The sequence below is a fragment of the Stegodyphus dumicola genome, chromosome 1, assembly GCF_044657685.1.
Source record: "Stegodyphus dumicola isolate Sdum_Otavi_A_Nest chromosome 1, ASM4465768v1".
NCBI classification, from domain to species: Eukaryota; Metazoa; Arthropoda; class Arachnida; order Araneae; family Eresidae; genus Stegodyphus; species Stegodyphus dumicola.
The window spans coordinates 53,771,636-53,798,936 of NC_140768.1; the positions used below are offsets into that span (position 1 = coordinate 53,771,636).

General features: G+C 31.3%; 1 protein-coding gene across 2 annotated transcripts in view; it reads left to right on the plus strand.

Moving 5' to 3' along the window:
* Positions 1-27,301, plus strand: part of LOC118187577 (uncharacterized) — a 72,478-nt gene that overhangs the window by 3,291 nt on the left and 41,886 nt on the right. For both annotated transcript variants that reach the window (XM_035357825.2, XM_085814607.1), the window contains exons 2-5: positions 3,032-3,087; positions 9,528-9,627; positions 15,646-15,753; positions 20,087-20,148. In XM_035357825.2, coding sequence (XP_035213716.1) covers positions 3,032-3,087; positions 9,528-9,627; positions 15,646-15,753; positions 20,087-20,148 — 326 coding nt within the window. The remainder of the gene's footprint in view (positions 1-3,031; positions 3,088-9,527; positions 9,628-15,645; positions 15,754-20,086; positions 20,149-27,301) is intronic.

Here is a 27,301-nt window from a genome sequence, read left to right on the forward strand (position 1 = left end):
GATCCTTTGGGAGCTCGAGCATTGGAAATTCTATTTGACATAATCGAAAGTTCAAGTTTACTTTTATAAATATGCTCTTACAGTCTGCAAAAAATAATAAGCCGGATCCATTTCGAAGATTAAGGAACAATGCAATCATCAACGTTAACTGAAATAGATAATTAGATAATTTTAGCTTATACCATTCGTTATACATTAAACGCGGACGCGAAAATGTATTCTGCGCTTGCGCACACGCATATGCACCGTTGTAAAGGTCTTACGCGCACGCTTAAACGCCTATGCGCATGTGTCAACGCGGCGCATGCGCAGAAAGTTTTTAGCTTTGAGGTCCGGATTAAGGGTGTCCGAATTAACGACTTTTGACTGTATATATATTCCTATTAGTTGACTTTATTGTCACCAAATTTACTATTTTCCAAAGCAGCGATATTATGTAGTCAGCTGTAAAATGTTGGAAGTAATTGCTTTTAAAATAAATAAAATATCCCAATTCCTGCAACAGTCACATATTCGAAGATCATGATAGGTTTAAGGTGTATGAGTCCCCTTGAAGTTAGTGTAAATATATTGTTTCGGTTGAAGTGACACACCCTGGATTTAAGACTAAATAAATGTTACTAAAAATGTTATTAAGACTAAATAAATGCGAGCTGGGTTTCGTACGCAAATATTAATCGTAATCCTTCTTGTGTACCTCCTTTCCAAGTATATACCATGAATTAGGAATTACTATGCATTCATTTGTATGCAAATGTGTACGCTGTGTCTCTGCACTCAGTTATAATAACATTCTTCCAGTAACTTTTAGAATATATTACTAAAATGCAAGAGGTAACGTTAAGAAGCCACTTTACTTCTTCCATTTGAAATATCTGAGAGGAATGAATTATCATACTTAATTCTTATCGTTAAGAACTAGAAATTACACATTTATAAATATCCTTATGTTTCATTAGCATGTAATTGCAGCTAGTTAGAACAACCTCAAAGCATATGAAGCAAGAGTCTGAGGAGAAGGACTAGAAAGAGTATGAAAAGTTAGAAATTCATTTTAAAAAACGAAATAATGATTATTAATTTAAAACTATGAAATACTTCAAAACGCATAATGTGATTAAACATGTATTAAAATCATGGGATGTTTAAATAGAAATTTTCAGTACTTTTATGAAATTGCAATAGTTGAACTCATTAAAATCGCTGTATAGCGCTGTATAGTGACTATTACCAAAGTCACCAAACTATGCTAAGCTGGTTGTGCTAATATGTAAGCACCCCCACCCATCCACCCCTAAAAATCCAAGGAAATGGAGAATGGGTTTAACATGGAAATACAAATTGTTATTATTATTTTAATGTTTATGTGTACTGAATTTGTATTTATTTCCTTATTTCTTGCTCTACTCTATTTCCTGGCTGAAATTTATAGTTTTAGTATCCCACAATCTTTCATTATTATATTATGTGAGAAAGAATTTCTCAAATGTTTTGTAGATTGCATATGTTGTTCATAGAAAGTGCAGTGTAAGAAAACTTCCCGAAGAAGGTCTGAAAAGCTTTTTTTAAATCTACTATCAGTATTCTATGGCGGATTTTAATCTACCTGTTGTAAAAGCATATTTATCCTAAAATATCTCGGAATTGTTTAATCCTTGTTTTCTTGTCCTGTATTAAAAATTGTTATAATCACTTAATGAAATAAAATAAAAAAATTTTCAATGTTAAACTTCTGTAAGAAAGGTTTTATACATTTAGTGATTTTAAGAAAATAAAGAATTAAAAATAATTGTATGTTTTTTTTAATCAAAATTTTTATTTTTGATCATAATTCTGGAGTGGATATTTTCTGTCTTAAATTTTTGCATGGAAAGCTTGATGCAGCTTTATTTTATCTCATTATCTAGTTAAAACTTCCATATAAAATAAAGCTATAAGTAATATTTAGTTTTTAGGTATACCATAGATTAAGTGTCATAGAGAGAGACATTAATGTGAAAAAGTATCTTAAAAACATTCTAAGGAAACTTTAGAAAAGAAGTCATTTTTTATTTTCCTTAACGCAGTGTTTCGTTAAATGGGTTCTGTTTTCCGTCTCAGTTTATGCTGAGGAACCCAAAGTATGTTACTAATGGAATAAACAGTGAGAGGACACTGAGGAAAAAAAACTGGACAGTCAAAACAAACCTGGAAAAATTTATTTGCCTAAAGATTTCTTAAACAAATATTTAAACATTCACTCGATTATACAAATATTAAATTATGCATCTTTTAAAAAATCATATCAAGTCATGTCAGTTGATCCTTCAATCCTTCATGTGTTTGGTCCAGCCTATTGGTAAATTCATTTTTTAAATTCTGCATAAGTATCAATTTAAAATTCTAAAAATATATTTTAAGCTGTTTTTTTCAGGAATATCTGATACATATTAGTATTTTTTTTTTTTTTTTCAAAATATGTCACTGTGATTGGCATCTGTGCATATTTGCTCTGTTATTATAAATTCATAGCCATTCTGTTTCATTATGGCATGATGAGTTTTAACTTTATGTACTGTAAGTGCAAATAAATATTTAAATTTTAATGTGTTTTCACTCATGATATTCAAAAGACTGGTAATGTATCATTGTTGCAAGGGTAGCGAATGCTGAACAAACTCAAAGGGGATGATGAGACCAAGAGAGGATGGAAAATCATTATTTGTTGAGAGCTTCTGGTATTTTTAAGCAGTAGCTTCAAGTTTATATCCTCAAGTAATACCCTGAGTTGCTCATATATCATCCGGTTGTTCATACCATGATTTGAATATCATCGATAGATATCAATGATTATTGTTTCATACTAGATACTGTGCAATCTCTTTGGATTGTATTTCTCTTTTAAGATCTTTAAGTCATTTGATGTAGTTGAGACAGAGTATTATGAGTTTTAAATTTGAATAATTGATTTTATATTTGTTAAAATAATGTTAATTAGACTGTATAATTTTTGTATGCATTTATTATGTAAATTTTTATTTTCTTTCTGTAGGTGACTTACAAGATGTTAAGTAGAGAATTAAAAATTCATGTCAATAAAGCCAAAATGTAAGTTAATTCTTTTACATTTAATTTATTGTTTTGAAGAATAAAGCAATCATTAATTATTGATTGAAAAATAACATCATGTGCAGTGCTTTCTCATTAAGACTGCAATGAAAGGCTTTTCACTGAGAAAGTTGAATGTTTATGGAATATGGAGAAATTAGGTGTAAAGTAGTGAATATGAGATTTGTACCTATGCTTTTAAATCAACAAATTACATATTGATTATCGGATACATTTATTTGTGTATGTGTGTTTATGTTTTCCTTGATATCTGAAGGAACATGAAAATATTTTATCATAGTATTTTAGAGATTTAATTGCTGTATTTTTTCTTTACAACTCTTCATCATCATTTCTGAAAATTCATTTACAGTTTCTTTTCCATTCATATGGTGATGGAGTGCCAAGTAGAGAAAAATGAACATTTCTGTTCCTTCTGTTTATCATTAGTCAAGATTCAAAAGCTGCCCAAGACATTTATAGTGTATATGAGAAAGTACTGTTGCTGAAACAACTGAACAAAGGTAGTTTTTAAAAAAAAGAGAAAGAGGAAAATTAATTTTCAAATATTTGTTTTGCACAGTTGGCTGAGTAAAATACCAATATACAAAGTAGAGCATATATTGTACACCAATTTTTTTTGGGGGGGGGAGTTATACTATCTGCCTGTAATTTTAAGAGACTTCTGTGGTATATAATGTAATTGTAGTATAATAAGCTGTTATAAAAAGAGAGAACTATATTATGTACCATATGTACTGGTGTTTAAGTTGATCTATAAATTAAAAAAAACATAAAAAAATCAAACTTTTACTTATAAGCATGTTTAAAAATATGACATCTAATTTTTAGATATAGTTACCTATTCAGGTAAAATTTTAAAATTGCCATTTTTCTTGTAGCTACAAATGTAAATTCATAAAAACAAATTAGGTTTTAAAAAAATGTTATACAGTCAAAAGTCGTTAATTCGGACACCCATAATCTGGAATGATCTATAATCCGGACCTCAAAGCTAAAAACGTTCTGCGCATGCGAGTAAGACCTTTACGGTTGCGAATATGCGTGTGCGCTTGCACAAAATACGTTTACGAATGCGCGTTTAATGTATAACGGACGGTATAAGCTAAGCTGAAATTATCTAATTCAGTTAATGTTGCAGATTGCGTTGTTCCTTAATCTTCGAATTGGATTCGGCTTATTATTTTTTGCAGACTGTTAGAGCAATTTTATAAAAATAAGCTTGAACTTTCGATTATGTCAAATAGAATTTCTGATATATATTTACTAATATGTAAAGGATCAACAAAGCGAAAGTATGTTTCGAAGTCCATTAAAAAAAAGTGGAATTGCTGCAAAAAATGGATAATGGCATATCCTTTGTTTATCTGAACTTTGTTTATCTTTAACCCCGCGCAATGAATTGGAATTTGATCTGTCAGCACTATCCTTATCTTCAGGGCAGATGTTTTTATTTTATTTGGCTTATAATTCCTTACTAAATGTAGTATTTCATCTCTATCTACTCCGTCTTTGATGTGATTTAAATCAAATGCCTCGTCATTATAATTCGCTTCCAATCGCGAAGAAAGTGACAGAGGTTATTGAAAACGAAAAAATTTCGATTGACAAATTAGTCGGTATTCTCGACACAGCAATTATAGGACTTGAACAGCGGAACTTTGTAACTGAACAAGAAATTATGTCTGTTTATAGAATTAAAAAGAATGTATTATCACATAAAAAAACGAAGCAACTTAAACAACTTACATTGAAAGAAATGTTTAATAAAGTAAACAAATAAATATTAAGCTTTTTTTTTTTTTTTTTTTTTTTTGTAAATTTTGATACCCTTTAGATCATAATTGTTCTTTAAATCATAAATTACGGTTTCATATTTTTAATTTTATAATTTCTGCATGCCATCTTACCAGATTTAAACTGATGATCTATAAACTGGAAAAATCAATAATCCGGAATCGCCGAAGTCCCGACGAGTCCGGATTAACGATTTTTGACTGTATATATCATAAGTAAACTTTATTTTAAAAAATGAAAAAATAACTTTAAAAAACAAACAGAAAACAAGCCTCGCTCAAAATTTAAATCATGCTTAGTTATTATCTTCTGGTGCTGAAAATCCTTGCTATTTACTATTTCATTATAGAGTTTCTCATTATTGAATTCATGTTCTTCCTTATCATGATTTGTCCATAATGCACTCTGCCATTCATTTCCTTTGAAATTCTGGTACTTTTCTATTTTGCCAGTGAGGCGATAAAGTTGCCAGAAATGGTACAAAAGATGCCAAACGGAATATCTTTGCTGGTAACCTTTTCTGCCTCATTTTCAAAACAAGTCGCAGCCATTTCTTATAAGATTGATTGTTTCTTTCAATACTGGCATACAATTACAGAGAATATTTACAAAGATAATTAAATTTTATGTCCTAAGACCATTCGCGGTAATTAAGTCAATTAGGATGCAATCACACCGTTCACCCGAAGGCGAAAATATAGAAAAGGCAAAATCAAGGGTTAAAATCAGCAATTCTAATGAGAATGCACTAGCGAAGTAAAGCACTACGATTTTACATAATTTCTGAGTTGTACGAATTGAAATAATTCTTGCATTTAAACTTGTATTCCGTTTTAAGATTTAACTTGAAATTAATGTAGATAATCACTGAGAGGAATTAGATTTTTGTAGCATAGTTTACGTGAGATTAAATCATTTGGGGTCACGTGATATGAACCAGCGAATCAGGATGTTGAACCATGATAGCATATTAAATTCTTAAATGATGTCTTTTTACAAATTTAATGTCTTTATTTATTGGCTTTTTACAAAATTTTAAATCGTATTAATATGTTTATGCCTTCAAAATAAAACATTCTTAGAACTAACTAAAATTTTTTATATGTATACTGTATGCTGTCGCCAACAAAGTCTCCTTGGCGAGATTTGCGCAGGCGAAACAGAAAAGTACCTGCATTTCTCCCACCTCCTTAGCATGCCTTCGTGATGTATTGGTCAGCACACTCAACACTTGTTCAAGAGCTACATGGTTCGAGTCCCGGTGAGAGCATTGCTGATTTTTCACATCTCTCAGCATCAAAAAAACTAATGCCTCTACAGTGGCACCCAAACTAAAAAGGTATGAATGATGATTCTTCACCACCAGGATTTGGCGATAGGGGTCCCTAAACCCCAATCGCCGTATAAAATGGGAAGTATATAAAGTATTTCTCCCGCTTTCTTAGCATGCCTTCGAGGTGTAGTGGTCAGGACGCTCGACGTGTATTCAAGAGGTTCGTGGTTCGGGTCCTGGCGAGGGCGATGCTCATTTTTCATCTCTCCTGCTGTAAAAAAAATACCTAATGTCTCTACAAATAACAACGCAATTTGATACTTAGTTGAAAAAGTATTATTGCCATTTTATCTTCTTAAAAAGAAAATTTTACAGGTGATAACAGAATATGAATTCACATGATATTTTATCGCTTACTTGTTTAATTTTGATTAGAACCTTACTTCTTCAATCATATTAAAATAGGAACCTACTTAAAATTTTGAAATCATGCATGAAAGTCACCATTTAAATGCAGACATAATTCATTAAAAATTTTGAATCTACAGAAAAGTATTAAAACATTAAGAAGAATCAACATTAATAATTTATATCTGGCGGAAACAAGAAAAGGGAATCGATTAAGTGCAAATTCCATCTATCAAGAATGTTTAACATTTATTTTGAATTCTCCATATCAATATTCAGTTCGACTTATCAAAGTGCAAGTAATTGAATGTTGTAACTATATATTTTAAGTATTTCGTTTTCACACTGACATGGAGCATACTGTTAAAATTCGAAATAGTTCTATTACTAAGATTGATGATACTTGTTTTATTTTTCCTAAATGCAAAGTCATTCACACTATGAATTTCCAAATAAAAACATACGCTTCATTGTCAAAACAAGTCGCAGCCATTTCTTATCAGATTGATTGTTTCTTTCAATATTGGCATAGAAGTTTTACAAAAGATAGTTAAATATTATACCCTAAGATGATTTGCGGTAATTAAGTCAATTAGGATGCAACCACCGCTCACCCAAAGGCGAAAATATAGGAAAGGCAAAATTAAGGGTTAAATTCATCAATTCTAATAAGAATGCACTAGCGAAGTAATGCACTGTGGTTTTGCATAATTTCTGAGTAAGCTATCCGTACAAATTGAAATAATTCTTGCATTTAAACTTGTATTCCAAATTAAGCTTTAACTTGAAATTAATGTAGATAATTACTGAGAGAATTATATTTTTGTAGCGTAGTTTACGTGAGATGAGATTACTTTGGGTAACGTGATACGAACTGGCGAATCAGTGTGTTGAACCATGAAAGCATAGTAAATCCTTAAATTAATGTCTCTTTACAAATTTATTGTCTATTGTCTTTTTACAAAATTTAAACGATATTAAGATGTTTATGCCTTCAAAATAAAAAATTCTTAAAACCAACATTTGTTAACATTTTTTATGTGTATACTGTGTGTTGTCGCCAATAAAGTCTGCTTGGCGAGATTTGCACTGGCGAAATGGAAAAGTACCGAAATTCCTTACTTTTAGTGATTTTTATTACAGTTTCAACTATGATAATTTATCATGCATTTAATTTGAATCGATGCAAGAATTCTGTCAAGAGGTGTTTTGTAATAGGCAGATAATAGGCTAGTGTGTGTGTGTGTGTGATCATTTGGGGGATGCAAATGTTTTATAATATGGGCTCATATATATGATCATGATCATACTCATCTGTAAATGACAGTATCAAGCTGAAATTTTTCACTTATTATAGGGTTGTCAAACTAAGATGTTTCAGTTATTCTGTTGCAAAGCTTTCAAGATTTTTATTTGAATCTGGATTTTACATTATTTTCATTTGATTGGAAAGGAACATGAGTAACACACCAGAAAATCTAGAAATGGAGTTAATTGATTTACAGTGTTGAAATAAATCTTATTCAAAGATTTGAAGGTACAGATTTTATAAACTTTTATTTGTACTTTTCAAAAACTAAATAGGCTTAGTTATGGATTATTCCACTAGGAATAATTGCTTTGTTTGGAAATATATTTATGTGCAAACAGCTTTTTTTCACAGTTGAAAATGAATAAGAAAAGAGCGGTTACAGCCAAAAACATCGCAGCAAACACATCATGGAGAAAACAACGCAAGGCAAAAACGTTGTGGGAGAAAAGAAATCGGAGAAAACATCACAGTTCTAAAGCATCGTGGTACAAAATATCGCCGTTGAAAATATAGCGGTTCTATAACTTTGCAGTATAAAAACATCGTCGTAGAAAATATCTTTGTGAAAAAAAAGTTCTTACAAATCATTGCATGATGATAATATTGCAGACATGCGTTTTTTCAGGTTTTAAAAATTAAAAATGCATATTCGCATAATGATTTGTGAGCACAAGAAGGAAAGGGGAATATATTTATTTTTAAATGTATTTATATAAAAGTAATATCATTGATCTTCTGTAATGCCTAAACTGAAGGGGGAGAATGTAAAATTTTCTAAAGAAGTTCTTTCTGTTGTATTCTAAATTCATGTGGTTTTTATCAAAAAATCATAGTATTTTTTTATATTACATTCAATTTTAAAATATGCACATACAGGATTTAACTGGAATGGAAAAAAACTGTGGTAAAATTTCTGCAGGAATACTGTATTTTGCTGCGTTATGGCTGAAGGGAAGAGAATTTTATTTTTTAAATGATCACCGCAAAATTTCCACTAGAATGAAAGATTAAAAACCCACTTGTAAGTAGATTTATAGGTTCATTTTTGAGATAAATACTTGACTAAAATGTAAAATATATGCATAATAGGTATTTTTTAAAATTAAGTCATGATTCTTTATCTTCTGTAAAAATCACCAAGATGTGCTAAGTGGTTGTACTAAAATGTAAATAACAAATTATTTTTAAATAAAGATGTGTGATGATTTGTATTTGTATTGCACTAGGCTCTGAGTCTGAAAGTGCTTGCAGGGCTTGGAAAGTTTGACTTAATAGGAAATCAGAAAAGATTTGCTTCTGGCAAATCCAATGTATTATTGCTTATTTTTTTAAAGCGTTCTCTGCCCCAAGATCAAACTTTTTTAGTCTGAATTAATATTTCAGAAAGTTAATGATAACATTAAATATTAATTTTAAGTCTTCCAGTTCACATGATCTTTTAAAAAATTGTATGAAATATGCTTGAATTATTTCTGTCGAGCACTGATTAAATAAAATATTGATGAAATGATAATATTTCAGTAGTCTTAGCTTTAAACAAATTTAGAAGTGTAATTTTTTTTTTATTCACATACGTTTTTTTCAAAATGTTTAATTTGTTAGGCAAAACTAAAATTTTTATTTCCCTAGGTACATGTTTGAATTTCTGATGAAACAAAATTTAAAAGCAAATGCAAATTTACAAGTCCATTATTTTCTTGCTGGTGATGTAGGGCAGGATAACAGGAAAGTAAGATATTTTAAATGTATATATCTGTGAAATACACTATAAAAATGTATTTTAAAAAACAATTTGAATTGTGCATTATATTTTTTAAAACAAATTTTATTTATTGAATCATAAGTTTTAGTAAAATAAATTTTCGTTTCTAAAAAAGGGCACTATTTGCATCAAGAAAAGTTATTTCAATTTTGATTGCAGGACATTAGTTTGGCAACATTTATGCTAGAATGAAAATATTTTTCATCTAGCAGTCCAGACTACAAAGTCTTTTAAAACCCTTTTGCCGTCCTCTCCTGTCCGTGAAAATTTTCCCCCAGCGGTTGTCTGTTTTTCGTAGCATGTAATGTTGTTTTTTCTGCACATCATAACTTTCCATACATGACTTTCGTAGTGGATGAATGTCAATGAATATTAAGTAAAATTATAAGGAAATAAAGCATAATGGAAAAATAATAATATCTCTGCTTGTTTCTAACAGCAAGATAATTTGATAACATCTGTTCCAGGCGGTCCACTCCTCCCATTTTGTTGTTGTAACCTTTTACAATTACAGTCAAAAGTCGTTAATTTGGACACCCATAATCCGGAATGATCTATAATCCGGACCTCAAAGCTACAAACTTTCTGCTCATGCATCGCATTGACGCATGCGCATAGGCGTTTATGCGTGCACATAAGACCTTTACAGCTGTGAATATGCGTGTGCACATGTGCATAATACGTTTACGCATGCGCGTTTAATGTATAACGGACGGTATAAGCTAAGCTAAAATTATCTAATTCAGTTAATGTTGCAGATTACCTTGTTCCTTAATCTTTGAATTGGATCCAGCTTATTATTTTTTGCAGACTGTTAGAGCAATTTTATAAAAGTAGGCTTGAACTTTCGATTATGTCAAATAGAATTTCTGATATATATTTACTAATATGTAAAGGATCTACAAAGCGAAAGTATGTTTCAAACTCCATTAAACAGAAAGTGGAATTGCAGAAAAAAAGGGATAAAGTCTTATCCTTTGATTATCTAATCATTCCGAAATATGTTTATCAATTTCACGCTGCTCTGCGGGGGAAGGGAAACGACGCGGCGTGCAAAGAATTGGAAGTTAATCTGTCAGCACTATTCTTATCTTCAGGGCAGATGTTTTTATTTTATTTGGCTTATAATTCCTTGCTAAATGTAGTATTTCATCTCGATGTACTCTGTCTTTGATATGATTTAAATCAAGTTCCTCGTCATTATAATTCGCTTCCGATAGTGAAGAAAGTGACACAGAGATATTGAAAACGAAAAAATTTCGATTGACAAATTAGTCGGTATGTAACTAAACAAGAAATTATGTCTGTTTAATAGAATTAAAGAGAAAGTATTATCGCATGAAACGAAGCAACTTAAACAACTTACATTGAAAGAAATGTTTAATAAAGTAAACAAATAAATATTAAGCTTTTTCTTTTTGTAAATTTTGATACCCTTTAGATCATAATTGTTCTTTATTTCATAAATTACGGTTTCATATTTTTAATTTTATAATTTCTGCAGGCCATTTTACCAGATTTAAACTGATGATCTATAATCCGGGAAAATCGATAAACCGGAATCGTCGAAGTCCCGACGAGTCCGGATTAACGACTTTTGACTATATTGGTTTTTTTACAGTTCTTTTCCATGTTCCAACATCAATCATTATGGACTCTACTCATCAAACGTATATCCTTCTTGTCTTTTCAATTCACGACCTCATTTTTTCTCTTTTTCTGCTGAATAGATATTGAAGCCGTCTTTCACTGTCTTGTATCTTATGTTAAATGGCGCAGATATTCATAAAACCCGGGGCAAATTCAATTAGAAATAGAATGCCTGATTAGTGCTACCCTTTAGGAGGTATTAGAATAAACAAAAGTAAAAACTCAAACAAGTAAACGTTTAGAAACCGTTTTAAACATTTAAAAATTTTTAAATGTGGAAGAACGCTTGTGGCGTGTTACGGCCGCCCTGCGGAAGTTTCACTTGAACGTGCTAGACTCGTTACGGACGATGAAGAGGTTAAGGTACATGCTGCAACTGCTTTCAGTAATCATTCTGTGCAAAAGTAATTTAATTTTTATTCTTATTAATCTTGATCTCTAAGAGGCAGTGTGTTATAGAAGCATATGTTACATTAATATCATCATCTGCCAGATTACATAAAAGGAAGGTGTTCTAACTTAATCTTCAACTTTTTGTGATCATTTATTTATTTAACCTTGGAATTTAGTACTTCAAGAGCAATAACTAGATTCACTTTTGTTAAAAAAAATCTTGTATTACATTAATATCTTTTTCCCCTGGAAACCAGTTTTTAGTTTCATGTACTGATGTGTTTTACTCAATCTGTCACTTTAGTATTCAGTGATCCATCAAAGTATTTTTTTTTCTGAAACTTAAATCTTTTTTTCATGTCTTTGAAGTTTGTCAGTGCTTCGTCCCCTTCCATAAAATATAACTGATCATTTGTTATGCTGGTACTTTTTTATGCAGTTTCCTAAATTGTTTCAGATGATAAAGGGTCACAAATGTGGTGCTAGATTTGTGTAATTTTGCAGGATTTACAGAATTAGAAATGTGTTATTTGGATACTGTGTAAAATACTATCATTATATACCCTAAAGTTATGTTTTCAACCATTAGAATAAACTTATATTCTATAGTTTTGTTTCAAATGTGCTGAATATTCTTCTTTTGACAAACATCTTTCTTTTATAAAATTTCTTCAGCATTTGTCTTAGCATCTGACATTTTAGAAAAAGATTCTTATTCCCCAACCCTCATCTTTTTCATTCTTCATTTTTTTTTATGTAGTTTAGGTGTGTGTGTGTGTAGATAATATTGTGATTAAATTATTATTTTCTTCAACAAGTTTCTCAGTCAAGCCATTTCCTAAAATACGTTGCTGTAGTACATGCAATAAAAATGTAGTTTAACTTGATTGCTTGTCATGTCTTTAATGGCAGTAAAATGGCCTCATTGTACTTCCTGTAGAACAAGATTTCTTAAAGTGTGGGTCGCCAAAATTTTTAGCAGTTTTGATATTTCTTTAACTTATTATAATAATTTTACAATTGCCAAATATTTTTACCGAATATATCTGAAAATAGATAAAAATAAGACAATACAGACAAAGAAAGAAACGAAAACGCATTCTTTTTATAATATAAACGTTCATTTTCCTTGCTTTGCACGTGATGCTGTCATTTCATCTGATACTTATTTAAAAATTTCACAGTATTCTATGTCTTAAAATTAGAAATTAAAGTTAATGACCTGCACTAGTATATTACAGTAATAAATGAAAAAATTGAGTTTCACTCGCGCGTGTGTCGGATTAGCCCAATACTTATGGAGGTTCCATAAAATTTTTGTAAATGTTATGAGGTCCTGGGGATCACGATAAAATCTCAGTGATAAATAGAAGTCGCCACTGAAAAAGATTTAAGAAACCTTGCTGTAGAGCAGTGATACCCCACTTATCACGTATCTCTTAATAGAGATTATGAAGATCTTTTAATAGAGATTATTCTATTAAGAGATACATGAGAGATAATTCTTTGTGAGAGATTATCTCTCATGTATCTGTTAATGATCTCATGTTTGTACATGAGAGATGATTCTTTGTGGAGATCCACTTTTTCACCACTTGTGCATTTTTAAAAGAACATCAGCTGATGTAAAAGAAAACTCCACACTCAAATTTGAATGTACTATAATTGTCAAGAATGAGAGATGATTCACTTGATTTTAAAAATATTATTGGCTGATATTCATTTTATGCAGTTGTCTATGACAAGGTAAGAAAGGGGGCAGCTACATATGATAAATAATTAATGAAGTATTATAAACAATATGGGCAGGGTTAATTATAACTAATAAATTCCTACACATTTTGACCGTTGATAGTCACATTAGAATTCCCTGTTATTCCCCTATTTATTTCCTTTTATTCAATGACTAATTTAACATTCTGAACATTTTTTTTCATCTGTATCCATTATAAGATTTTGTTTTCAACTAATATTGTTAATTTTTCACATACCTCTAGAGTTATGTGTACCACACGTTGGGAACCGCTGCTTTAGAGTTATGTCCAACATTCTAATAATTAATTTTTTCTGAATCTCAGACTTTCAGGTTTTAAAGGTATTTTTGTTAAATCTTTTCCAAATTTATGAGAATGTGATTATAATTCATTTGAAGCTTTTTTTAAAATTCATTATTGCTTTGTAAGATCTTATGTACTATGTTTACTCGCGTAATAGTCACACCTCTGTTTTGAAGCAGAAAAGTCATCAAAAGTGTACAATATTGTGCAGATTTCCCTGCATAATAGTTGGACCTAGAATTTCAGAATGAAAAGTCAGGGGGGGGGAGTATGACTATTATGCAAGTAAACATTATAATTTACTGCTTATACTTATTTGTTTTGAAAGCATTACTGGTTTTCAGTTTTACATAATGGGTAAATTATCTAATTGTAATCATGCTGACGGGAGATTATAAAGGATTTTATTTTACAACTTTTATTAAAAGAATGAAATTTTAGTATATGTCTTATTTAATTCTGTAATTCCTTAATGAACTGCAAAAATTTAGAACTCTTTTCATATTTATTGGTAATAAATTGAACATTGCTTCAAGTTAAATATATACAATTTCAATTTTCAAGTTTTATAGGTATTTTGTCATATTTTGTAGTGCTTTTCATTCTTGTGTTAATTTTTGGTACTTACGTATTAACGTCACTGCAGCTGCAGATTTGGCAGCTTTTAAGTGCCGCCAATCTAGACCTAAAATTTTTGCGACTAATCATGAATTAAAACACTTTATTTAAAATCAAAACACTTTCAAAAATCAAAACACTTTATTTAAAATCAAAGTCGTCAATCGGATTTCGGTGTAAAATGGGTCGATATAAAGTTAAACATATATATTCAAAACAATCTCAATTTTCTTTGACCTGATGCCATCTCCATATGAACTCTGCTAAATAAGATTGTAAATGATGAGTTGCTGTCCCCCTATGTCTCTTGTTCCTCCATTTACCACTGCCCCACATTCTCTCAACTGTTTGTGTATGAAATCCTGTATCAGGATCAATAAAATTGTATTTATGATTAACTTTAGCATGTAAGGAATCCTTCTTTTTCTATTCTCTTTGTTTGGTAATCTTTCCAACTGTCAGAATAAATTGTGCTACCATCTGCAATGTTTTCAATAATTTTATTAAGAAGGGTAGAGCCAGTTCTATTAGGAAGAATGACAATAAACAAATATTTTGTTTCTCTACATATACCACCAAGCACTCACTGTTCGGGTAATACTCGACCACAATTATTGTTATGTTTAGTAAGCAAACTTTCATCAATTTCCATGATGCTATCTGGTCCACCTACCTTCTTCTTTGGTTTATTCTCCGTATCCAAGACACATAATTCACACGTGTAATTGTTCCAATCTATAAGAGTTTTATCCGATAAATCAAGTTGCTTTTCACAAAATTTAATCAACGTCAACTCTTCACACCAGCAGTATATGAATCTCAAATATAAACAAAATGGAATTCTGCTTCCTTCAAATCAGTTGTCTTTTCTAAGTCCCACTTGCTGATCACACTGTCTTAAATTATATTCCCAAAACGTACATTTACCAAAATAAAGTTTCGTATCATGCGAATTGGTACGTTTTCATTTTTTCTGGTAAAATATTTCGCTCCTGAAAAAAATTCCAAAGATGCATTTTCGTAGCACTAAAAAATGGCTTAAAAAATCAGCAAACAACAAGGCAAAAAGGAATCCAAAAGATAACTGCGTGCGAATAACAGGATTGCTCTTTTTGTCGCATCAGCACAATTTCTGCTGCAGTGGCGTTCATACGTAAGTACCTAATTTTTCAATCAATTTCAGTTTTTTACTTAATGTATCAAATGAGTCATTTTTATTATCCTAAAACTTTTATTAATTTAATAAAATAATCACACATGTATTTAGGTTATGAAAGTTCTAGTTGTTTCTCAAGATGCAGTAGAACAAGCAAAACAAAAGTTCAGAGAATTAACTAGTTGTCACATTTATTCCATAAACAAAGAAAAGATCATGGTGAGTTTTTATGTAAAGAGGAAAAAGTATTATCTTATATGTAATTTTATAATGATCATACATAATATTATATTAATCTTTGATGTTATCTATATTTTGCTGTAATTTTCAGTAAGTATTTTTATGTAGAAATATGAATTTTAATGCAAAAATTTGGCTTTTAATATTATTGAACAGTATATGCTTTAAAACAGAACAGTACTTTCTGATTATTTGATCCCTTCCTCAAAAGTAGGCAACTAATTTATCACCAAGCTAAGACATGGAAGACAACAGCCATTTTCAAAAATGACAGTGCATTAATAATTACATAAAATAGCAAACGATTAACAAAACTAAAAATGCAAGAAACATTCAAAATAAAACATCATGATAAACACCTCCATAATAATTTTGTTGTGCTGTTTTTCTTCCATGTACAGCAGTCTGTTTTAGCTTCAGAAGACATCAGAGAATGGTACAACCTCGACATCACACACTCTGTTGTTCTTCCAATATCTGTTTTTGCTTAAAAAATCAGATGATTGTACAAATGTGCATCACATTAAAAAAAATTTCATCATTTAAGTACAACTTTATGAAATATGGGCTCATCACTGGCTGAGTGGTAAAGCCGCTGAACATTGGTAGTTTGGTAAGAGTTTTGAATCCTGACGAACAGGCTGTCTGTATGGGCATTTACATACTTTTCCCCATGTGTAATGTGTATATGAGCCAATTTTCCTTAGAAAGTCTTCCATGAAGGCATCCCTCCCCTTAGGCAAATAGCCCTCAAGTGCTTTGCCATAATTAAGTAAACTAAACCATCATGAAATTATTGAATTTTAGCACTGTATTGTGAACAAATACGTATATCTGAAGAAATGAAACACTTTATTTTTTATCAGCCGGTAAACTCCACAATCCCATTACTGTTAATTGCAACAATCAAATTACTATTAATTCCCTACAAAAAAATTACTTGAATGCGACAAAAACAAAAAATCAACTCTTGTCTTACTGTACCTGGGGCACATTTTGGCGATGTTTTGGGTTGCCTGTTTTGGTGAAATAGGGCGTTGCCTCATGAACACTTTTTGGAGAGGGGCAGATAGTCTAAAAGAATCAAAATATTTCCTGCTACAGGGAAAAAAAAAAAAAAATCTAGAGCAAATGTAAGAACCTGCTTACAAGTTCCTGCCTGAAAATTATAAAAACAAGTAAATACACTGCCGGCCATTAAAATTGCAACTCAAAGAAGGAATGATCTGACAAATGACAAAATCACACGAAAAGAAGGAGAGGTTGGGATATGCAAATGATTAGTATTTCAGCGCATTTAAACAATGCATGAGGAAGAAACGACATCTGAAGCACTGCATAAAAGAAAAGTTATGTAGTGGATTTCTCATTCTAAAAGTGCTTTGTTAGGTTGGAGTTTGCTCAGAATATTGTGTTATGCCTCGAATAATAAGAATAAATGCTTAACAGCAAGTGTCAGAATTTGATAGAGGCAGGATAGTTGCCTATCGAGAGTGCGGATTATCATTCCGTGATATTGCTTGTCGCACTGGTCGACATCCAACCACAGTCATGCGAATATGGAATCAATGGGTTGCTGAGGGTCATACTGGCATATAGGATCTCAGTGCCCTCCTATGACCAACGTCCAGGAGGACAGACAAATTGTGAGATCAGCTCGGCAACACCGTAAAACCACACCACAAACCATTAGTCAGGAAATGAGTATGTTTGCAACACACTCAGTATCTCCTTGCGCGGTGCGTCGACGTTTGCTGACATTGTGCCACTCCAATTTCAGAAGTCCCAGTTCTGCATGCATTATTCTGATGGTTTATATGTGAGGAAACCGCACATCGCCTGCTTGCATTCGATACGGCATAGGAGACCTACACCTGGTATGATGGTTTGGGCAGCCGTTATGTACACACACGACAGGCGCATATCTTGTTCAGATTGACGGTAACTTGAATGTAGATCGGTACATTTCTGCCATGTTATGTCCAGTGCTTGTGGTCTATCTTCGAGACCTGCCAAACACCCTCTTCCAATAAGATAATGCAAAACCACATGTTGCTTGTCGTATTCTGACCTTCCTTGACACACAGGGTATTTGACTGATGCCCTGGCTTGCATGGTCTCCAGTTCTGTCATTCATTGAAAATATCCAGTCATGGGCTGCTAAGAGTCTTACCAGCCACCCCTTTCGAGCTAATACGTTGATGAAGTGTGACATAGAATGAGTTTCCCGTTTCTTCCATCCAACCCCAGTTTGGCTCCATGCCTAACCGGACAAGGATTGTTTTAGTTGCAAGGGGTGGCAACTGTTTCTATTAATTTTGCACCCATGTAAACCCCCAAACTGCTTACAAATCTAATCATTTTGTCTTCATGCCATACTGTTTATATATCATTTTTGTATTTGCTTTCCTTCATGGTGTTGCAATTTTAATGGTCAGCAGTTTAATAATAGATGTGTTATATCATATCAGTGCATTTTAATAATAAAAACAATATGTTATGACATATCAATGCATTTTAATAATAAAAACAATCGCCTTTGGTTGCTTGCTTCTTGGGGAGCTAGCAGTTACATGGATGTGATACAGCAGTGGTATTCAGATGCAGCAGGGGTATGGCAGTCCAACTAAGTACAGATGACTTGATTATATACCATCCATTTAGATTTTAAAAAGTTTTTTAAATGCTTAACCTTGCAACTCCATCTAGGTTACAACCCATAGTTTCAATACCATTCTAATACTGGATTTGTGTTGTTTCTCTTGTTATTGCCTTAAAAAGGTAAAATATATTCAAATTGTGTGTAATGAATCTTTTTATTTATTAATAGAGTACAAAGTCCGTAATCCGGACGTCCATTATCTGGAATGATCTATAATCCGGACCTCAAAGCCACAAACTTACGCATGCGCGTAATGCGTTTACTCATGCACATAAAGCATTTGATACGTGCACCCACTACGCATGCGCGTAAAGCCAGTAAAGCGTTTACCCATGCACGCTTCCGATAGTGAAGAAAGTAACAGAGAACGTTATTGAAAACGAAAAAACTTTCGATTGACGAGTTGGTATTCTCGACACAACAATTACAGGACTTGAACAGCGGAACTTTGTAACTGAACAAGAAATTATGTCTGTTTATAGAATTGAAGAAAAAGTATTAGCACAAAAAACGAAGCAACTTGAACAACTTACATTGATAGAAATGTTTACTAAAGTAAACAAATAAATATAAAGCTTTTTTTTTTCTTCTTTTTTTAAAATTTTGATACCCTTTAGATCATAATTGCTCTTTATTTCATAAGTAACGGTTTCATATTTTAAATTGTATAATTTCTGCATGCCATCTTACCAGATTTAAATTGATGATCTATAATCCGGAAAAACTCCTAATCCGGAATTGCCAAAGTCCCAGCGAGTCTGGATTATGGACTTTGTACTGTACTATTTCTGTTGCTATTCTGTATGTTAAAAATTTCAAAATATCTGTAATGAATCTTTTTATTTATTAATACTATTTCTGTTGCACTTTTTTCCTATTCTTTGTTTTTTAGCATGCTGTTTCATGTAATTTTCTTATTTAATTCAAAATCAAAGTCCTTAGATATCCAATTTTTGTTCATTTGTTATAAATTTAAAACTTTGTTATTAATTATGTGTAACTCAATGGACATTGTGCTAACCTGTTTGCATATAAAATGCATTTTAATTTCTGAATATTGAAAGAGGATAAATTCATTATGTTTTATGAAAAGTAATTTGGCTCTTTTTGAATATTAAAATAATTGTTTGAAAATTAGCAGTTGTAATTCAATTTGAATTTTGTGTTTTTTCTTCAAGTATGAGTTAAATTTAGTGAAAAAAGGGAAGTTTTTTCATACATACATATTCTGTTTTTAAGCATTAAATGACTAATCACATTTCAAAATTATAAGCTTAGAAATCAAATATTAATTAACCATTTAGTGCTAATAAGAAATAATTCTGACTTCAGAATCAAAATATACTATTGTTATATTATTGTTATACCTAATCCACCTACATATTTGTTAGAGGTCAACAGCAAATAATCTGGATAAATAAATTGTTATTCTTTTTTCCCCTCTTTTTCTCCAAATTTCATTAATTTTTGCTCTATGCATCATATATGCTAAGGAGGTTTTTATTGTATTATTTTATACTACATTCTTTAAATTTTATTTATTTTTGCTCTATACGTATAAAGGGAGTAAGAAAGTGATAATAATTATAAAATTTGATGCAAAAGTTTTTTAACCTTTATTTTTCAATTTAATATTTTTCTAATTTTCAGGATGAATGTGCTTTGTGCACAGCAGATATTTCTTACAGTAAAGACATGGAAGAGCAAAATGAGTAAGCTTTATTTCATTTCAGTATTTTCAGCATACTAGTCACAATTATATATTTATTGTATATTTATTTCCTGCTGTGAAAAGTGAACTAAATGCTAAAAAACAAATATTTTAAATTATTTATTGTTATTAGTAATGTATTTTTAAAAGTATTTCCAGTTAAATAAGTTGCTCGTACATTTCTAATGTGAGTAAAATGCTTAAAACTACTCCATTAAAACATTTTGCTCTTTTTTGGATATTTAAAACAAGGGTGGACTTCCAAATGTGATAATGATATTATTTAAAAATCACTGGTTCATCAAATATTAATCTATGCAATTAGTTGAAATTATTAATGGATAAATGTATGTAGCACAAAATATGAATAATCTGTATGCAACGAGTAGAAATGAAATATGTCTGTGTTGAATGAATGTATCTATTTAATAATTTTTATAACTTCCCGACATATCCTAATAGAATGTGCTTCTTCCATTATTTGCCTGATATATTTTTTTGGTATGTATGTATTATCTTGTCATCCGAGAAACTATCATGTAGAGCGCAATTCAGTGCCAGTTATGGATAAGTGACACATTCGTAAGAACACATTCATAACATTTGTGTCTTTGTTTGATTTAAGCTGATTGATTCTCAATATATCATTTTTGTTTTTATGAACAAGGATATAAATTAACCATTTTTGGTAAATTTTTTTAAACATTAAAAAAAAAAAAAAAAAAAAAAAAAAAAAATAAATTCAAATTTGGGACATGCCTTATATGGGATATAAAGAAACTGAGCTCACTGAGCTGAGTAGCAGAGTGGATATATAAAAGTATATATATATATATATATATATATATATATATACTTTTGGTGTGGCCGATTGCAACCAAAAAGGGTGATGCACATCAATATTTTATAACTGTCCCACATACAAAATTTCAATGTTCTGAGGTTATTCGTTTCTGAGTTACGCGAAATACATACATACGTACAGATGCCACAAAAAATCTCTTCTGAATGAATTTTAAATTAGTTTTATGATTCTCATGGAGTCCCAGATACTGATATGGAGCAATTGTGACAAGCTCCAAGTATTCAGAGGGGTGGTTACAGGGTGGTTGTTATATGTGGTCGATATTTTATTCCAAGGATTGAGCGAAGTTCACACACAACATTTATTATGATGATAATACACAATGCACAACACTATATAGATACATATTCAAAATTGGAGTACAGGATTTTAGCCCTATTGATGCTTTAAGATACACGTCTTTACATGCTGAGCTATAAGGACTAACTCTTTTGGTGCATCAGCGCCACCTATAGTATTTCATACTTCATAACATACTGGTACGATGAACAATTGTTCATCACAAGCTTCAAATTTATAATTATTTTAATATATTCAATACTAACAAGATTTTTAACAATGTTATATGAGAAGTTAAATTTAAAGTTAAAATATGAATTTTGAAATCACCATAAACTGAAAGACAAAATTATGAAGACACTTGTTTTACTTCAACACAAGACATTATTATGAAACTAAAATACAAATACAGTGAATTATATGTGAAAATAAGAATGCAATTTTTAGTCATTAATTTTCACGATGGCAAAATGATAATGGTGAAAGTTTGCTGATAGGACATTTAACTACACCATTGATAGCTTTTAAGTCTACTACTCGTGGCAAAACATATTGAAAAGACATACATAGCACTTGATTGGCTTCACTCCTCTCCCCTTGCGGGGTTTCACAAGGAATGGCCCTGTATAATCAAGGCCTACTTCAGAAAGAACTCTGCTTGGCACAACTCGAGATGCCAGAATATCGGCCATTATTTGCGATGCAGTATTTGTACAATTTCTGAAGCATTTCATGCAGTTTCTAATAACTTTGCTTACTGCGTCTCTACAGTTAATTATCCAATATTTCTGTCGGATAGCCAAAATTGTAAGTGAAGTTCCTCCATGAAGATGAGTTTCATGAAAATGCTTAACTATTAATTCAATCACATGATGCTTCTTAGGAAGAATTGCCTGGCACTTTTGATTTTCAGGTATATTTGCATTCCTTAGCCTTCCTCCAATGTGAAGAATATTTTCGTTATCCAAGAATGGATTCAAGGAGATAATTCTGCTGTTAGAGCTGAGGTTTTTCCCTGCTCTTAATGCCGAGATTTCGGCTTTAAATTCACTTTCTTGGACTAAGCGCACAATAAAGTCTGAAGCTCTGTTGAGTTCAGGATCAGTTAAAACTCCTTTAACTTTTAATGTTCAAGAACTGGCATTTTTCACAAATCTAAGATACCATGCTACTACACATTTGAGCTTATTCCAGGATGAAAATTTTGTAAGAAGGTCAAATTCATTTTTATTATTAGATGCAACGTACACCACAGTTTTTCGCTGCTCTTCAAGAGAAAGTTCCTTAAGTTCAAGATCTAAAATAGGTTCAACCCTTTGATTACTGAAGTTACTTTGCCTTGGCAAAGGTGGACCGTGAAACTAAAATTCATTGTCTGTCAGATCTATCAATTTTGCACCTCGTGATACAACATCTGTAGGATTTTCAGATCCCTTGTAAAACTGCCATTGAGAAGGAACAATTAAATTGTGCATCTCTCTAAGACGATTTACTATGAAAGGCTTCCAGTTATTTGCAGAACCCTTTATCCAATGAAGTAATACCTGAAAGTCGCTAAAACAATAAATATTGCCTTCTTTGATGTTAAAGAGTATTTTTAGATAGTTAGCTATCCTAGCAGCAATAGTAGCTGCCATCAGTTCCAAGTGAGGAAGTGTAAGCTTCTTTAGAGGAGCTACTGTGCTTTTAGATAGTGCAACTGATGTCTCCAAAGTAGTGGGATTTTGTAGATGCGCTATACTACCATATCCTTTGATACTTGCATCGGCGAAAACAACTAGGATCATATTTTCTGAATCAGTGCTAAACCACACAAAAAATATCTTTTAAGAATATTAATGTTAACAATTTCTCGATTTCAGAATACCATGTCAAGAAATTCCTTCTTAGCTCATCAGGTACATCGGAATTCCAATCGCAACCAGATTCCCATAATTCTTGAAGAAATTAGTCCGATAGGATCATAAATTTTGGCTACGGTTTGCAAAATGAGTCTTTTAGTTACTGTTTGTTCATCAAGCAATTCCCTGAACTGTGCTACATTAAAACCTAAATTGTCTTGATGTGTATCCCACTTCAAGCCTAGAACTATTGATGAGTTTTTATATAAATTATTTTCCTCAATATCAATTTCACTTTTGACCTATAGTTCTCATAGAACTCTAGAATTGTTTTTCATTTTACGAAGATGCATGTTTGCATCTTTCAGAATACTCACCACAGTCAGGGTTCGTAGCGGTCCTTATAAGTGCTTATATTTGAAAATAAAATATAAAGGCCCTTATAGGTGCTTACTTTTTCTTTAAAGCCCTTATTTTTTTGTTTTTAGTGCTTATTTTTTGCTTTTAGTGCTTTTTTTTTAATGAATGCGCTATTTTTCCCCGTATCAAAGCCAAAACTAAATAAACAACTTTTCTTCCTAATATGGAATGTCAGATGGTGAGTCATACTCCCGGAAATAGCTTTTCCCCCTTTCTCTGCATTAACATAACCTTTGGTGTGCACGAAGAGTACAGACAGGTGCCCGTCCTTCTATTGGTCAAAGAATTGCGAAAGCAGTGAAAATTCCACTACATTCGGCATTCTTTTCCTCCCACCCAAATACTTTACACGTTTGAATTTCTATCAAGATCTTAAAAATTTGCATTCTCGTTCTGCTTGGTCAGTTCATATTCGTGTTTATTATGATCGTTATGCTTATATTATGAGCATATGTATGAATGTTTATAATAACATAGTTGCAGTAACTGCTGAAGTATAGTAAACTTACAAAAATGGTTTTGTTTTAACACAGATTAGCTTTCTAAGGAATAATATTCGGAATGGCTTAAATAAAGGGAAAGTAATCGAATAGTCAAAATAATTTCATTTTTTTGGCAATATATTATACAGTACAAAGGTTGGGAGGTCTCGCCTTTCTCCGCAAAATCTTGAATATTGAAACCGTTACAGTTCGCTGCAAAACAAGCAACGGACCTCTTTTTTTTTTTCACTTTGGATTGAATAGGACTAAAAGTTCTGCGGTCTACCAACCCAAGCGAAGAATGATTCTATTCCGGAAATTTAACGCCATCTTTTCAAAATTAGAATGAAAAACACCCCAGTTATTTAGTTCTTTATTCTCCCAATACCGGCAGTTGTTGATTCCGATTGCGTAATATCACGTAATCACGTAGGGAAGAATTACGGCGCACGTATTGCGCAATAACATTTGCGATATTTTGCAGAGATAATTAATTTTGATGTTCAGTCCGAGATTTGTTTATGAACACTTAAAAGAGTTTTACTGTGCTTGCTAAGCAGAATATTTTTTACTGTCGTTGGTTTATTTTTATATGATGCACATATTGAAATGTCAAAAGCATTTATTTAGCGGAAAAATATAAAGAGCGGCTACAGTTTACCCCCCCATCCGCTCCTTCAAGTTACGTTCGATTGTCCGAATATTCGCCAATTTCCAAGTGTGCGGGTTAGTTAACCTTTTACTGTTAAAGATGACTGCATGAAGCAAATTTCTGTCTTCTGATTTCAGAAATGTTCCTCTTTTTTACTTAAATTATTTTGCTTGCAATATCTGTTAAAAGAAAACTGATATACAATGAAAATTTAGAAAATGTTCAGAATTTAGATTTAAATTATTTAAATATCAATATGAGTGGAAAAATAAATTGTATTTATTATTAGGTTCCAAGGTAATACAATAAATATACCTTATTATTATTTATTTTCTCTATTTTGAACTGAAATTTCATTATTAAATTTTGTAATATAGTTTAGTTCTTCATAGTTTTTTTATTCTCTCAATGTAAACAAGTTCTGTAAATTGAACTATTATTTAAAACTAAAAACAAAAAAAAAAATTAATTATTTTTTATGGTTGAGGTAATGCTTGTTGTCTTTTAATAAGTACTTCATTTCTCATATTTTAAATTACAAGTCTAATTTTTAATGATATGCAGTTGTGTATGATGTAGTTAGACAGGTGCTTATTTTTTTTCTTAAAATGTGCTTGAAAAGTGCTTATAGGTGCTTATTTTTTTAACTAAAATGTGGCTATGAACCCTGACAGTAGTTGACAGATAAAATGCTTTATCATCATTTTCGGCCCCATACAAAAGGTCTTCTACATACAAGAATTTATCTAACTTTTCTACAACATCACTATGATTCTCTCTATATTTCTTTATGTGATATTTAATAGTTGCCGCAAGCATGAAAGGTGATTGACAAATACCAAAAGGCAATTGCGACATTTTGTATATTTGATATGGCAAATTTTCTTCGTTATCGAACCAAATAAATTAAAAATAATTTTTTGAATCTCCGTCAAGCAAAATAGAATGAAATGCACCTTTTATATCTGCCCCAAAAGCTATCTTGTGTAACCTGAATTTTAAAATGATATCTAATAAATTGTTATACAAGTTGGATCCTTGGATTAGACGCTCATTCAGAGATTTTGCACCTTTGTCTTTAGATGAACAGTCATAGACAATATGCACAGCAGTAGTTGTCTTGTCAGGGTGAACTACAGGACTATGAGGGGCAAAATAACTATCCCTCTTAAGTTTGCAATTAACAGCATTAGAACATTTTTCAGTTATTCCTGTCTCTAGTTGTTCATTAGTTAATTTCTTGTATTCACTAAATAACCACTCTAGCTTCAAAAACCTCTGTTTAGCAATTAGGAAATTATTTTTAAGCTCTGATTTTCTTTCGTTAAATAATAACTTAACAATGTATTTTCCATTTTCGCAACGTAAATTCTTATTAAAGAGATCAGTAACCTCTAAGTCTCCCCACGATAACGAGTCGCTGTCTCTCATAATGAATTCCTCTAGACGCCAAAATGACTGAATGTCGAACAGAATTGATGAATTGGCGTCTACTTCTCTAATTGAAGTATAACAAGTATTAACACTTGAAACGTGTTGATTTGATGATTTTTGTCCACAAATGGTTTCCCCAAACAATGTCGGAATTAAAAATAATTCATCCGATATTTTCCTTCTTAGGCGTGTTTGTACAGACCAGAAATAATTCATGCCGATTAAAACGCTTATTTTTGTTTTACAGGAATCATCAGCCAACTGTTTGTATCACTTTCGCATAAATTCTATAACAAAAGGAGACAGCTCGAATCGTGATATTTTATCCATTATGTAAACCTCTATAAATATTCTTTTTGATGGATCAGTTCTACATTTTAGAGTTATGGAACTAACCGGAAATTCCTTTTCTTCGCAATTATTTTCAAACGAATAAACTTTTAACTTCTGTATTCTTTTTATAGGCAAATTTAATTCTTTTGCTAAATCTTTAGAGCAATAGCTTAATTTGGAACCTGCATCAATTAACACTCGTCAAATCGTTTTCTTTTGTTTATACTGAGTGATGACCGAGCAGGTTTGTAATAATACGGATTTTTTATTCAAATGCGTAGCAGACACGACAGTTCTGTTTTGTTTGTTCGTTCGCATTTGTTTCAGTTTTAGAATTCTTAACTTCTGGTTTGTTTTTAGATAAGCAAAATAGTTTATTATGGGATCATTTCTTACAAATTTTACAAGCTTGTATATCGTTCTACAGTAAACTGCCCTATGTTTCTTAAAGCAGCGATAACACAAATTGGATGTTTTTAAGTACTTTCGTTTCTGTTCATTAGTATATTTCATACATTCAAGAGAATCATGTTCATTATAAATATTACAAAAAACACAAAATTTCTTAACAGAAGTATTAAATGTGGAAGTTGATGATTTATTTTTATAATTTTTGAACCCTTGTTTTGCATTAATCCCTACGTATTCATTACCTTTTGAGCTATTAATCAACATACTTGTTTCTCGGCATTCAGTTTCAAGCTTAATGGAACTTTATTAATTCACTCACTTTAATATTTTCTCATGGTATTCAGTTACCAACTTATGTGATGAATCTTCTAGATGTTCTTTACTTAAGTCATCAGATAATAGTTTCTCAAGTTTATTTTTAGAAGTGTAGTAACTTC